The sequence below is a fragment of the Lytechinus variegatus genome, chromosome 3 (assembly GCF_018143015.1).
Source record: "Lytechinus variegatus isolate NC3 chromosome 3, Lvar_3.0, whole genome shotgun sequence".
In the NCBI taxonomy this organism is placed as follows: Eukaryota; Metazoa; Echinodermata; class Echinoidea; order Temnopleuroida; family Toxopneustidae; genus Lytechinus; species Lytechinus variegatus.
Window position 1 is genome coordinate 18,912,342 of NC_054742.1, and position 14,944 is coordinate 18,927,285.

Below are 14,944 nucleotides of genomic sequence, written 5' to 3' on the forward strand. Positions count from 1 at the left end.
GAGCGAGGGGGTTTGTGATGGGGGAGCTTAAAAATTTTCTAGAATAAAATTGAAGGATTTCGTGCACACTTTTGGTGAATTTTGTGATTTTTGCCCTCTCGATTGGCGGCCCCCAGCTGCGTACGGTCATGTTTGTCATCTTAAAGTCTTTAAAAGGCCTATATTACATTGGTTTGAAACGATTTCGTTTGCAATAAGGCTCGTAATTTGCTAGAACTGCGACCCTGATCATGAAGAAACACCAGTCTGGGTCAGAAGGGAGGAAACAGAAGGAGCAAAAAGAACTCCAAGACTGTTTAATTCTCAATTTAAGAAATTTATTTTTGAATGCTCTTAGAAACGCAGCTTTTATACTCCATTTTTATACAAAGTCCTCACCGTGGGGGGGGGGGTTCCCACAGCCTCTCCCGCTCGATCGCTTCGGTATCTCACACTGTCAAAAATATTGTGCCCCATTCGGGATTTTGCCCCCCCCCCAAAAAAAAAAATGTGTTCCGGCGCGCCTGTACGCAGCTTGTTCTCTATTTCAATCATTATGAGCCTATATATCCATTTCCAGATCAGAATATCAAATCATTTCTGCTCACCCTTTGCGCTCGCATTATTAATGTAGGAAGATACTAAGTTATACCCATTTTTTCATGATTTACAAAACATGAAGAGTGTCCCGTTTTAAGGTTTAAATCTCATTTTGTTTCCGCTCTCGCTTCGCGCTCCATCAATAATTGTTTGATTGTTTGATAATTGGTTGATTATACCGTTCATGATAACAAAAAGTGCATCGAACTTTAATTTTTTAGGCCGGAACGTCAAAAAAAATTCAGCTCGCGCTTCACGCTCGCATTATTTAATAATTGAAATATGTATCCTTTTAATGGCTAACTGCAAATCGTCCTTAACAGCATGGGCGGAAATCTCAGGGGGACACAATATCAAATGTCCCCCCTACTATTTGTGGTCTTTTGATGGTAAGAAAAAAAAGTCATTCAAAATCGAAATAAAACATGTATTTTAGGACGAGATGACCTCACTTTTTCGATGATAACCCTTTTTTTTGCTTGTCAAATTTTCCAGCCTCTTGTCATATCCCCCTATTTTGGGAGAGATTTCCGCCCCTGCTTAACAGGTCCCTTTTCGACAAGGACAGGATGCATTATAAAAATTCCTGCGCACCCAGGACCAAAATCCAGTTGAAACCAATTAGAGCAAAACCAATTGAAACCAGTTGGCCAACTGGTTTCAATAGGGAAATTGGAACAACTGGTTCCAATTGAAAACCAGTTGCCAACTGGTTCCAGTTAAAACCAATTGGGCAACTGGAACCAGTTGGCTATTGGTTTCAATTGGTTTTCAATTGGTTTTCAATTGGTTCCAGTTGTTCCAATTTCCCTATTAAAACCAGTTGAATCCAATTGGAGGCAACTGGTTTCAATTGGTTCCAGTTGAAACCAATTGGAGGCAACTGGTTTTCAACTGGAACCAGTTGAAACCAATTGGTTTCCAATTGGATCCAATTGGAACTTCCAGTTGGAATGAACTTAATTAGTTACAAATTAATTAGCATTTGCACTAACTATTGCTCATGCAAACACAGAAGCGGTTTTAATTTGTCTATTAATACCAATGTAAAGGGCATTGATAAAATACAGACTTTCATAGGTATATATTCATATTGGAGTTCTTCAAATATATGTATTATTATTTCATGTAATTTGGTAACAGTTAGTGGTGTACTAATTATCTTTGAATCTGTTTTAATTATAATCTATAATATTTATGAACATGGTTTTCACTGCTAAGTATTGGAAACACTTATCTGAAAAAAGTGTGGAACTTCAAATTGAAAAAAATTAAATAGATACATTGTAAATTGTGATGAATCTCATAAAACATTAATCTGTGCACACTGGCAGAAAATATGCAAATTAACTGGTTTCAATTGGATCCAGTTGGGTAACTGGAAAATTTCCAATTGGAAACCAATTGGAAATCATTTCCAGTTACCCAACTGGATCCAGTTAGGATTTCCAGTTACCCAACTGGTTCCAATTAGAATTCAGTTACCCAACTGGTTCCAGTTAGGATTTCCAGTTACCCAACTGGTTCCAGTTAGAAATCATTTCCAGTTGGAAGTCATTTCCAGTTACCCAACTGGTTCCAGTTAGGATTTCCAGTTGCCCAACTGGTTCCAGTTAGGATTTCCAGTTACCCAACTGGTTCCAGTTAGAAATCATTTCCAGTTGGAAGTCATATCCATTTACCCAACTGGTTCCAGTTAGAAATCATTTCCAGTTGGAAGTCATTTCCAGTTACCCAACTGGTTCCAGTTAGGATTTCCAGTTGCCCAACTGGTTCCAGTTAGGATTTCCAGTTACCCAACTGGTTCCAGTTAGAAATCATTTCCAGTTGGAAGTCATATCCATTTACCCAACTGGTTCCAGTTAGGATTTCCAGTTGCCCAACTGGTTCCAGTTAGGATTTCCAGTTGCCCAACTGGTTTCAATTGGTTTCAACTGGAAATTGTTAAATTCCAGTTAAAACCAATTGAAACCAGTTGAAACCAATTGAAACCAGTTGGAAATCCAACTGGTTTCAATTGGATTTTGGTCCTGGGCACGCATCGCGCTCGCAGTAATTATCTAGTTATATAGCTTCTTCAGGTTTACAAATATTGTCCAGAATGTTCAACTGAATCAGGACAAAACACATAAAATTTTAAATTTTTTGAGCTCCCACTTCGCGCTCACACTATTTTGATAGGGCTTATGAAATTATTATACATTTAGAATAAAGCTAAGACATTACTGTGAGGACATGGGCATTTTGCCCCCCCCCCCCCAACAAAAAGCAAAAATCACCGGCCATCACAAAAAAAAGAGAAAAGGACAGGGAAAAGGGTGAAATATAATATCATTTTCCAAATATTATGTTAAAATCTATCACAAACTTGGATTTTTGTACTAAAAATGTCAAAACTTTTGCTCACTCGCTTCGCTCTCTCGTAGCTTCTTATTAATTTTACGCGATACGCCTTTCGAGCCCCCTCAAAATTTTTGGCTCGTTACGCCACTTGGACAACCCCTTCAAAGAAACAAACAAAAATCAACTTTGAGTGGCCGATCGGGGAAAATATGGGTGAAAAAAATTTCGCCCCCCCCCCCCATTGGCGGAGGCTGGATCCGCCCCTGGGTTACATTCACCCCCTCCAGCTCCGCGGTTCGCCCTCTGCGTTCACAGTCTGTATTTTTCTTTGTTTGATGAAAAGCTGAGGCAAAACTTGATAGAGAGAGGTAATACTTTTTGTTCCATTACTACAACAGACAATTTAAAAACATGAAACAGTTGATAGAAAAGTGTGTAGGCCTACCGGTATATAATGAATGTAAAGAGAGAATATAATATGAGCGGATTAAGAGACGCTATTTGGGAATCGGCGACAGGCGACCGCTTACAATACATGCGTCGTAGGCGTAGCGGGCTTACCGTAGGACGTAGGCTTAGGCCTACACTACACTACAGTCCCACATTATAAAATGTATGCTGGGTTAAGCATACCTCGAGCAAAGTTCGTGCAGGGTCCACAGAGCAGGGTCCTCTTGTCATATCCCCCTACCTTTTGGGAGAGATTTCCGCCCCTGCTTAACAGGTCCCTTTTCGACAAGGCAAGGATGCATTATAAAAATTCCTGCTCACGCATCGCGCTCGCAATAATTATCAATGACAGAGATGCCAAGTTCAAAAAAATATAATGCGTGAGATTTTCATGACTCGACGTCTCTGTGTGCGCGCGGCCAGTACTTACACTCGTACGCTACGAAAAGGTGCGCGCGCAACGCGCGCGCGCATGAGATATGGGCTTCAAAACCATGCGATGCACGCGCGCTATTCATCGTATCACGTACTAGCTGTGCGCTGACTGCACTTTTGATTCGTCTCGCGTGCCGCGCCGGGCTAGCGAGACGCGAAGGCGGTCGGCCAGTCGTATAATCTGGCGAATAATGCTACTTTTTCTCTCTTTTTTTCTGTCGGGTCCCGATGCGTGAGAAAAATGGGTGCCATGCGTGAGATCGTGAGACGGACCCTAAATGCGTGAGTCTCACGCACAATGCGTGAGACTTGGTAGCTCTGCAATGATTATCTAGTTATAGGGCCTATAGCACAACGAACAATTGTCCATAGACTGTGTACAACGGATAGATCGTCTCCGCACAGCGATTCGAAGACCGCTGATTGGTCAATCGCGCAGATCACGTCATGACCACGTGGTCCCAAAAATAATTCCTTCGGACTGCGTGCGGAAGTATCGATAGCGATAACGATATCCGGTCACGTTGTGTACGCCGTAAATAGTTTTGGTTCGTGATCGGATCGCTCCGGTATCGATCGAAAATTATCGAAACTCTGCAATTTCATGCATATTCAGGCGACGCTCCGAAACCCGGAAGCCATTTGACTTTGTGCACGTTGCGATAGACTCTACAAATTCCAACGAACACGATGGCATATAGACGCTAATTCGTAAGATTTTGACGGAAAAGCAAGAAGTAATCGAAATTTGCTTACCTGTGCAGTATCGGTGAGAAAATAGATCCTCCGAGAATACCTTTCATAATTCATATAAAATACGGGAAAGTGAAATTCTAGGTCGATTTTGGTACGAGGTGATAGAGAATTGCACACTTGTTTTGGTGGAATTCTGTGTGGGGAAATAAAAGGCTTGCACTGCGCATGCTTACTATATTTTCATTCATAAATTGGTTCTCGGCAGGGGCTGGATGACGTCATGTAATAAGCAAAACTGTACACGACCGCTACGTTCACGCTCCGCTATCCGTTGTACACAATTGTTCGTTGTGGGGCCTATAGCTTCTTCAGGTTTACAAATATTGTCCAGAATGTTCAACTGAATCAGGACAAAACACATAAAATTTCAAATTTTTTGAGCTCCCACTTTGCGCTCACATTCAGAGCTACCAAGACTGTCCAAGTCTCACGCATTGTGCGTGAGACTCGCGCATTCAGGGTCCGTCTCACGATCTCACGCATCGGGACCCGACAGAAAAAAAAGAGAAAAAGTAGCATTATTCGCCAGATTATACGACTGACCGACCGCCTTCGCTTCGCATCTAGCCCGGCACGCGAGACGAATCGAGAGTGCAGTCAGCGCGCGCACAGCTAGTACGTGATGATACGATGAATCGCATGCGTGCATCGCATGGTTTTGAAGCCCATATCTCATGCGCGCGCGCCTTTTCGCAACGTACGAGTGTAAGTACTGGCTGCGCGCGCACAGAAACGTCGAGTCATGAAAATCTCGCGCATAACATTTTTTTGAACTTGGCATCTCTGATTATTTTGATAGGGCTTATGAAATTATTATATATATTAAAGTCTCACGCATTATGCGTGAGACTCAAGCATTTTGGACTCTTGTTCATCCCCTCAAATCTCTGTCTCACGCAATTAACACAGCCTATCTCCATATACTTTGTACACAATGTCTGTGATCTCACTCAGATTCACAGAAAATCTCATGCATAGCTGGTCTTTGAACTTGGCATCTCTGCAGGGAACTCCCGCCCGCTAGCCCAGGATCGTACGTGCAATTAACCATACCTCACGGAGAAGCGTGAAGTATGGTCAAAATAATTCTCCGAATATATACTTATAACAGAAATCAAGCACTTACCACGATTATATGAATGAAGGTCTAACGAGTGGCAGTTTCCCGACATCGAGGCACAGAATGGAACCTCAAAAAAACGAAGAAGTTCTGTCGCGGTAGCTCCCCTTCTTTAAAATTCAAAACAAAATGGCCGATCGAGCCCGGGGCTATTCGCATGCGCAACAGCCTTGGTACCAGTCTCGATCGGCCATTATGTTCAGGGAGGAATGAAACTTCATTTCACATGACAATGACGAGAATGTCAAAATATTTCGTATTTCATATAATAAAATACAAAAGAAATAGTGAGTGATGTCATCAGTTCCCTCATTTGCATACCCACCGAGATGTGCATGTAAATAACTGTTTTGTGAAATGAAGCGAAACTTTAAAATGTCATAACTTTATTTTACATCCGATTTTGATGAAAATTTCAGTGTTATGCTTGTTGAATTTTTCTCTTTTTATTCAAATCAAGTTTTTGTTGGGGTGGACTTGTCCTTTAAGATCAGATAAAACGGGGAAGTGAACTTGCGCGACAGCCGAGGTAAGTCACTGTTTTTGTTCCTTTTAACTTGATTTTTCTCCGGCCATGCGTTTTGAGTTGGGCCCATTTCCGTTACAACTCCAATTTTCCTCCAATATCGCACCATTTTATACAATTGTATTTTTTTCTTATGTTTGACATCCTATACCCATAAAAGTATATATATACTCTGAAAGGAAATCATCTGAGGAATTCAAAAATGCAATCAGAAAAGGCATAGGGTAATGTCATAAAAAGTTAAAGGTCAAAATATGTGGAAAACTGTGAAAAAACATACTTCCCAATAAATCTGGGAATCAGATAAACTTTACACTATAGGGAAATAACATGCATATTTCAACTCTTTTGGGTGAGACCTTTCCAGTGATATATAACTTGGGGATAACTCTACCAAAATAACTGGGCGCAATCATCTTTTAAGACCAAATTTAACATCACAATTTTCGGGTAAATATGTATCAATGCTTGATTTACCCATAAAATATTGATTAGTCTTGCCTTTAGTTGCATAAATACACTTGCAAACACTAACCAGTAATATTTACTGTGGTTATTATGAATAAAACATTTCATTTGACCAAATCGTGGGATTTTTCACCTCTTGGCTCAAAGACTGGTGGACCACAGGTTGACAACTGAGAGTCAGGTTTAACATATAGATATAAGAAAAATGTGAATGCACAATGAAAAGTTCTCATTACTGCTTTAGCTTATTTAAACTTAGTGTGAACAAAACAACTACATGTAATGTTACATATGAATAAATCCAAACACCTGGCAAAAATACTTTGATTATGTTATTAAAGTGTTATATTTTAAATATACCCTCTTGTTGCAACATTCTGCAGGACATGGTCTCTTGGTACTGGGTCAATTGAATGTCAATGCACAGAACATATTCTATGGGTACATTTGCCTCTGTAATAGTTTAATCTTTGTACCAGTTTCATTCTCAAGTACTTTTTTGGTTAGTTTTTTTTTTATAATTTGGAAAAATATTCTCTGAACACTTTTGTACCAGCCAAATATTTGTCATCTACTGATTTATAGACGCAGTGTGATGTAACATTAAGAAAAAAGAGTAAATAGCATCAGATGAGGGCTGTATTGCAACAAACAAGTTTTCATTAATTAAAATTGCATAAAAGGTGTATTTGCTATATGTTATGTTACCAGAATTATCTGAAGATTCAGACACATCAAAGTTATCACTATCAGTCTACGCTGTCAATATTGAAACCATGTGGTCATAATTATTAAAATAGATTGATTTATCTCTGAAGCCTTTAATTAGTTTGTGCTTTTCTTTTTGAAATTTTTGCAGCTTCTAAATTTTATTGAAGGTTAACCCACAACTATATATTATCTCTCCTTATTTCTTATACATCAGACAGTCACAATTTCAATCATGTTAATTTCATGATTTACATCAATTAATTACACTAATTAGCTGAATTAGGTATCCTTTAAACTTAAAAGTTCAAATTTGACCCACTTATGATTGAAGAATAAGCCAGTGAGCCCCAAAACTATTACATATTTAGGTACTGTGATACACATTTAGTTTCTTAATGAAATGAAAATTTATGCTCCCCTCGTCTACCACCATGCAAAAATGGCCAATTGATGTTACATAATTGCTAATTACTGGTAAATGAAGTAATCTCAAGTATTTCTTTTTCTTTTAAGTAATTGGTATAAAGATTCCCTTTAATATGATACCAAATATACCCATGTAGCACATGTATTTCAAGTTTTATACCATTAAGTATTTCTGTGCTTGTCGTGCAAATGTAACGATACCGCCTATTTGCGGGCCCAACATAAAACACATGGCCTTCCGTTTTTTGGCAATTAATGCCAAAAGGGAATATTAATTTGCATTTTGGTCGCGTTAATTTTCAAAATTTTTATTCATTATAGACAAAAATTGAAGAGCCCCGAAGGGGGGATTTTGCATTGCAAATGCAAGTCCCCAAATGGTGGCTGCACGATAGCGAGCCGTCTGTGTACGAGGAGAAATAAAAAATTTTTTAACTCCTCTAAACAGACGGCTGCCAGCTGTCTAGCTCCACTCTAGCCAGGCGGCTTCTAGAGAGTAAAAATCATTTACTAACGTAAGGTTACTCTCATACGAAGCCAGGCCTTCTTTCTCATTGACCCACACGACGGAAGCCAAAACCTGAAACTTTCACCCCCGAGATTTCTACTTTCCTTCTAAAAGATCTAGCCCTAAATCATGTACATGAGATAAAACTTCATTTCCGACATTTCTACGCTCTCGTTGTTATTTTTTGAACATAAGAATTCATTAAAAAAATGAGAAAAATATTGTGAAAAGACTCGCTCTGTTTACAACGTGTACACGACCGAAAAACACGCCGTGTACACGTGCATCAAAAATGGACCTTTAAAATGGGCCTTGTTATGATATAACCTTGTTCTCAGTTACATCTCCATGTGTGGCAAAATAAGGTTGGCAATGTTTGGCTTATTTTCTCTTTTTCGTTGGGACAAGTGCTTGATTTTTTTACACTGTTTCCATAACAGCTTTTTATCATATAATTTTGCTCTTAAGTAAATTTGATCCTTTAAATTATTTTTTCTTAATTAAAAGTAGAGATTGAAAAATGAAAATTTTCTTGCCATATTACTTTCCACCAATAGAGGGCGTACACAAAACATGCCCCAAATTCAAGTTTTTGAGCGCTCTAATGAATACAAAAATCATTCCCAAGTTACTAATAAAAAATAAATTGCAAATGTATGGAAGTTGGTAATTTTTGTCACGAAAATGATATGTAATGATTGTCTTAAACTTGTGTGCTTAATACAGCATTGGCATACCGTCCATAGTCCTACCTGTAGATTCTCCACAGGCAGGATGGTAGCAGTGAACAAGTGCGCTGCACTGGCGGCGCCAGTGGTAGTGCACTGTGCAGCACAGTCAATGGTTGCCCTCGTGCATGTTTGTTTTAGTTTACAAAGAATTGGAAGAAATACAAAAACAAAAGAAAATAATATGGAGATATACAAGAAGAAAAAATTGACAGTATCATTATCCAGGTATTTATTTCAATTTTGATTACTTTATAGACGAGGTCCCATAGAATTGAATATTGTAATTATGATTGTTGTGAGTCGCTGTGTCGACTGACCTGGACTGAAAAACGACATTGCCGTCTGCCGATCCTTGCTGGGCAGCCTGGGCTAGCTAGCGCGCTGCGCTGTGGCTCGCTAGCTCCGATCCGAGGCGTTAATTGCATAATGCTTTCAATTTCGAGATCAGAGCGGACCCATTTTGTGGTACAAAGTCACACAAAAAAACATTTTCTCTCCGGAATAAAAGGCGAATTTGCAAATTGTAAGTAAATTCACTCTAGGCTAGGTTAGTAGTTGGCATATATTTTCCTGATTTGAGCCTGTATATTGTGGGGATTGCAGAAATAATATTTTTCAAAGATAAATTGACTTGCGGGTTAAGACCCGACGGGTCAGCGGGTCCCACTTGCAAATTATTGGATTATACGGGACGGTACAGTTTGGGTTTTCACTTGCGGGTTACAACATTAGAAGACCTTATTAAAAAATCCTCACAGTTCATACAAAATCAGCTTCAATTATATAATTATAATTATATCTAGGTCTAATGTTAGTGAGTGACTACTTGATAGACTGAGCTTAATATGATTAAAGAACACGAGCATCATAATTTGTTTTTACGTTTTTAAGGAAATGTGGAAAAATACACCTTGAACTTTGAAATGTTAATGAAGGTGCAACTCCATATTTGCTCTTCACTGTTCTTCGTTGTTAATTATAAATCTTCTTTCAATATTTCTTTTTGTTTTGTCTTACATGAAAAAAAAGAAGAAGAATATATCTTAAGAAGTATGTCAAAGCGACGAAGGTCAACCACTACTGATGTTAAAGATGATGATGATCTCCACACTTCTCCAACGTCTGTTGCTATCAAAAGAAGAAAGAGGTCCGTCAATGTCAATGATGCTGTAAGTATATGATTTCATCTTGAAGTATGATCTGTCAAAGCTTCATGGAGGCCCGGGGGGGGGGGGGCACTCAGTATATAATGCATAGTGGGTATGTGCCGCGGAGGGGACCCCCATTTTCACACTCAAATTTCCGTTCCAAGGCATAGCATTTTTGTCTTGTTGAGAAAAAGAACAAAGAAAGCCACTCCAAGGCATAGCATTTTCTTCTTATCGAGAAAAAAGAAGATGGAAATCCGCTCCAAAGCTTCGCATATTTTTCGTTACGCCGCTCCGATCGCATTGAATGAGTCGAATTTTGGTGAAAAGCGGCCGCAGAGCTCCCCCGGCGGAGGCCGCGCTAGCTGCATCATGCACGCATGACCGTTCCATAGGGATGCATACGCACTCACACGCTGGCGAACCATTCTAAGGACCCCCGTTTTCACAAACATTTGTCGTTCCGAAGCCCGTTCCAAGGACCCTCCTTTTTACAATAAGCCCGCTCCAAGGCCCCCGTTTTTTGTCTCGCCCGCGGCACACCCCCACCACATTTTTGGTCGAGTGCCCCCCCCCCCCGGGCATGGAGGTATGGATATTCTTTATTTAGTTTATTTGTTAACAATAACAATTTGATGAATATGTAATTGTTTGTTTCCAAAAGTGGAAGAGATGTCCCTGGCTACCTAGACTCATAAGCCCGTATTCTGAAGTCGAGGTTTACTTAGACCATGGTCCAACCCTGTATTAATATTATGGGAAGCCAAGAATATTGTTTACATTGTATGTTTCTAATGTTTACTCTATTCTCTCTTAATTCTTTAATGGTGAAGGCAACTATGCTATTTACCATCTCTATTAAGAATGTTTTGAGAGTAAAATGAGCTAATGATTTGAACCACTACTGTTTATAATGTCACATTTGGCTATCCCGAAATAAACCACATCTTAAACCAGAATACAGGTAATAGTCCCAATTCTCATGTCACATATTCATTTAATGACACACTTGCAGTCCAGCTGTTTGCAGTCTCACTTATTTCCCCCTTTTCAATGTTTTTCCCGAAAGAATATCTTCCTTAAAATATCAAGATGGGAATATATAAGTCTTTCCACCCTTTATATAGAGTACTGTACTGGGAAGTGTCGCATAGCCGAATTCCTTTTCTGATGGCAGTCAAGGAAATTTGACATAAGAACAAACTTGATTTTTTTTAACCCAAAGTTTGCTTTAAGTACTCAGGAAGTGCTACATTTTTTAATGTCATTCAAGCTTGCTGTACAGCTTGTAAACTTAATATGAATATCCTTAAATTTATGGTTAATAGTGAGGTTCTCCTTTATAAGTTCATATCTAATGTAGTCCAATTTCATGGAAATGTGCTTTCCACCAGCATTATAAACATATGAAACATACATAGGATGCGAAAACATAGAAAAGGATGGTGAACAATTATACAATACATTTAAAACAGACAAACAAAAGTATGATTATAAAGGAATTTATATTATTCATCCTACAAATGCGAAATTACAGTGTGAAAAATTGATATGTTTGATTTTTTTTTATACAGGGTGAAGTTATTCAGGAGTTATATGACATCATCAGAAACTACAAGAATGAAGATGGTAGAGTTATATGTGAAGCTCTTATCAGAATTCCCAAAAGGAGGTAAATATGAGTTCCCGATATTAAGTTTATTATATCACTGGTTCTATCTTTTAGTGAAAGAAGTGAACATATCTGCATATTAATTACATTGCTTTATAAGAAAAGGTTACATTTAATTTCTGTGAAAAATCCTAATTTTAATGTTGACTGTCTATTGACATGAACAGTTTTTTCAGTGTCGAAGAGCTTATTTAATTGTTTGATTTTGAAGAGTCTCAATTTGTATAAGAGTATATCGCTGTTTCTTAAAGGACAAATCCACCCCCAACAAAAAGTTGATTTGAATAAAAAGAGAAAAATCCAATAAGCATAACAATGAAAATTTCATCAAAATCGGATGTAAAATAAGAAAGTTATGACATTTTAAAGTTTGCTTCATTAAAAAAAACAGTTATATTCCTGGCTGGTATGCAAATGAGGAGACTATGACATCATACACTCACTATTTTGTATTTTATAATATGAAATATTCTAGTTTTCTCATTGTCCTGTGAAACAAAGTTTTATTTCTCACTGAGCATGTGGAATTACCAATGTTTAACATTATAAGGTTCAGTCAAGTTGGACCTTGTTGTCAAATCTGTAAAAATTGAAATATTGTATAATTCAAACAATAAAAAACTAGAAATAGTGCGGGACATCATCGATTCTCTCATTTGCATGTGACTAAATTGTACATTTGAATCTTTTGTGAAAAAAGTGAAATTTTTAAATGTCATAACTTTCTTATTTTACAACTGATTTTGATGAAATTTTCAACATTATGCTTGTCTAAGTTTTCTATTTTGATTCCAATCAACATTTTTCTGAGGTGAACTTGACCTATAAAGGAAACCAAAACCCAAGAAGAGAAGCAATCTTATTGGAAAGAGTAAAATGAGAGGAACAATTTAAAAAAGTTTCATCAAAATGGGTTATGAAATAAGAAAGTTATGGACGATTAAAAAGTCTTGTTGTACTTACTATGTGGATCCTCAAATAGGCAAACATGCTTCAAAATGGGTGATTTTGTGGACAACTCTCCATTTGTTTTGTACACATATTTTCATATTTTCCCCTTTATTTTACATATTTCATATTATCTCCTGACCTTGACATATATGGTGTGGATTATATTTTCCCATGACATATGTTGTGCTCAGTAGGAGGCAAGATGCAATTTGAAAGATAATGAGGAAAATCTGAAAATTTGTGTACAAAACAAATGGAGAGTTGTCCACAAAATCAGCCATTTTGAAGCATGTTTGCAAATTTGAGGATGCCTATAGAAAGTACAACATGAGTTTTCAAACTCCCATAACTTGCTTATTACATAACCAATTTTGATGAAACTTTTTTTTATATTGCACCTCTCATTTTACTCTTTCCAATAAGATTAATTCTCTTCTTGGGCTTGGTTTCCTTTAATGATATTATATGTCTATTTTTACAGGACTACACCAGAATATTATGAAGTGGTTTCTAACCCCATTGATATGCTGAAGATTCAGCAGCGTATGAAAACAGAAGAATACGACACAGTGGATGACATGGCGGCTGATGTGGAGCTCATGGTTAACAATGCACAGGCTTACTATGAGGTAAGATATTTACAGTTTGACTGAAAACTAGATGATAGTTTGTTAAAGGGGATGTCAGAACTTCCCTTTCTGGATGATTTAGGAATTTGACAACTTGTTTATGTTTTGTTTTTTTCCTTATATCAGGGTGACCGCAGTCTGCATGCTCAGCTAAAAATGTTAAAACCCCGCTTCCCTAACAAAGCCCAATGCAATTTGTTTGTGCTCATGTGTTTTAGCTGTATTAATGTTGTACCAAATTTATACTTCAGACTACATTGCGAGCATTTTGCAGAACTCAAAATTGGTTTGGTTATTATTAAATACGATAAATATTAATTTTGTGCTATTTTCATCAAGATGCAACCAAAAAAAATTACACAAAATCTCAAGGTCTCCATTCTTATATCCAATTGTTAGATTTTCATTAGGTAAAAAGGGCTCTGAGAGGTATGAGAAAAAAAGATAAGAAACAGAAATATGTTTATACATTATTCAAGAATACATTTTATCATATATCCTTGATTGTTCATTCTGTGACATTGTTAGTTTTCAGTAGTTTAATGTTGATCCATAGTAGTATATTCCCTGTTAAAGGAATGAGAGTCATCATGCAGTGAAAATATCAGTAGTGCTTGAGTTGTTCTGAAGAAGGTAGAAGGTTCTAGGTAGAATATGAAATCTGTTAAGGATTTAATGCCAAAGTGCTAATCCATAAATTAATAAATAACTAATATACATTATTTGGCAGTGAATCAAATGAAATGTTAATGTTCATATTTTTATGCATGTAGACATCTAAGAATAAAAGTCTCTTGTGTCTTGAAACAGAAAACTTCCAAGGAGCACAAAGATGCTGTAGAGCTGTGGACAGTGTTTTTACAATCTCGTAGAGAACTGTTGGATGGTCCTGATCCTAAAGAAGCTTCAGCACCAAACAATGAGGACAATCAGGTAAAACAATTTAAACAAAAACAAACAGATTAATAATGCAGTGTGCATATCAATTTTTGATAATTTCATAAGTAAAGTGATCCTTATCAATATATAGATTTTAACAAGCATATAGGTATATGAATGAGTTTTTTTAATAGGCTACAAAATCAACTTAAAATTAAGTTTTGGAAATTATGTTGTTTTTTTTTACAATAATAATCTAACCTACATGCCACATTAAAACTAGCAAGTACCAGGAAAAGACAAATAAATGATTGATTAGACTGTTGCAAGTTTCTGTATTGTTACATTTGAGTGACTCAAATGAGAACATTTGTTTGTTTGTTTTTCGTAAATCCATTAAATATTTTTGTGATTGAATTTTCAGATCTTATCAAAGTGTGTCACAAAAAGCCATCATACATTTTTTCCTAAAAAGAAATGTATTTTGATGTCACTTAATTGTTTAAATGGTTAATTTGAATTCAAGTTTTGTTCATTAGTTTCTTGTAGACATTGGGAGAAAATGATATGCAAGAAAGGTCTTGAATTTTCACTGCAAACTCATATTTTGTC

The 14,944-nt window shown here is 37.2% G+C and overlaps 1 protein-coding gene across 9 annotated transcripts in view; it reads left to right on the forward strand.

Annotated features, from left to right (window-relative positions):
- The first annotated feature begins 3,209 nt into the window (after positions 1 to 3,209).
- LOC121410404 (protein polybromo-1-like) overlaps positions 3,210 to 14,944 on the forward strand; it is a 51,659-nt gene continuing 39,924 nt past the window's right edge. For 7 of the 9 annotated variants that reach the window (XM_041602465.1, XM_041602471.1, XM_041602473.1 and 4 more), the window contains exons 1-5: positions 3,210 to 3,290; positions 10,083 to 10,222; positions 11,776 to 11,873; positions 13,306 to 13,453; positions 14,264 to 14,386. In XM_041602465.1, the coding sequence (XP_041458399.1) occupies positions 10,106 to 10,222; positions 11,776 to 11,873; positions 13,306 to 13,453; positions 14,264 to 14,386 (486 nt within the window). In that variant the 5' untranslated portion in view covers positions 3,210 to 3,290; positions 10,083 to 10,105. Of the gene's footprint in view, positions 3,291 to 10,080; positions 10,223 to 11,775; positions 11,874 to 13,305; positions 13,454 to 14,263; positions 14,387 to 14,944 lie in introns of all 9 variants that reach the window. The other 2 variants (XM_041602466.1, XM_041602467.1) reach the window with 2 other exon arrangements.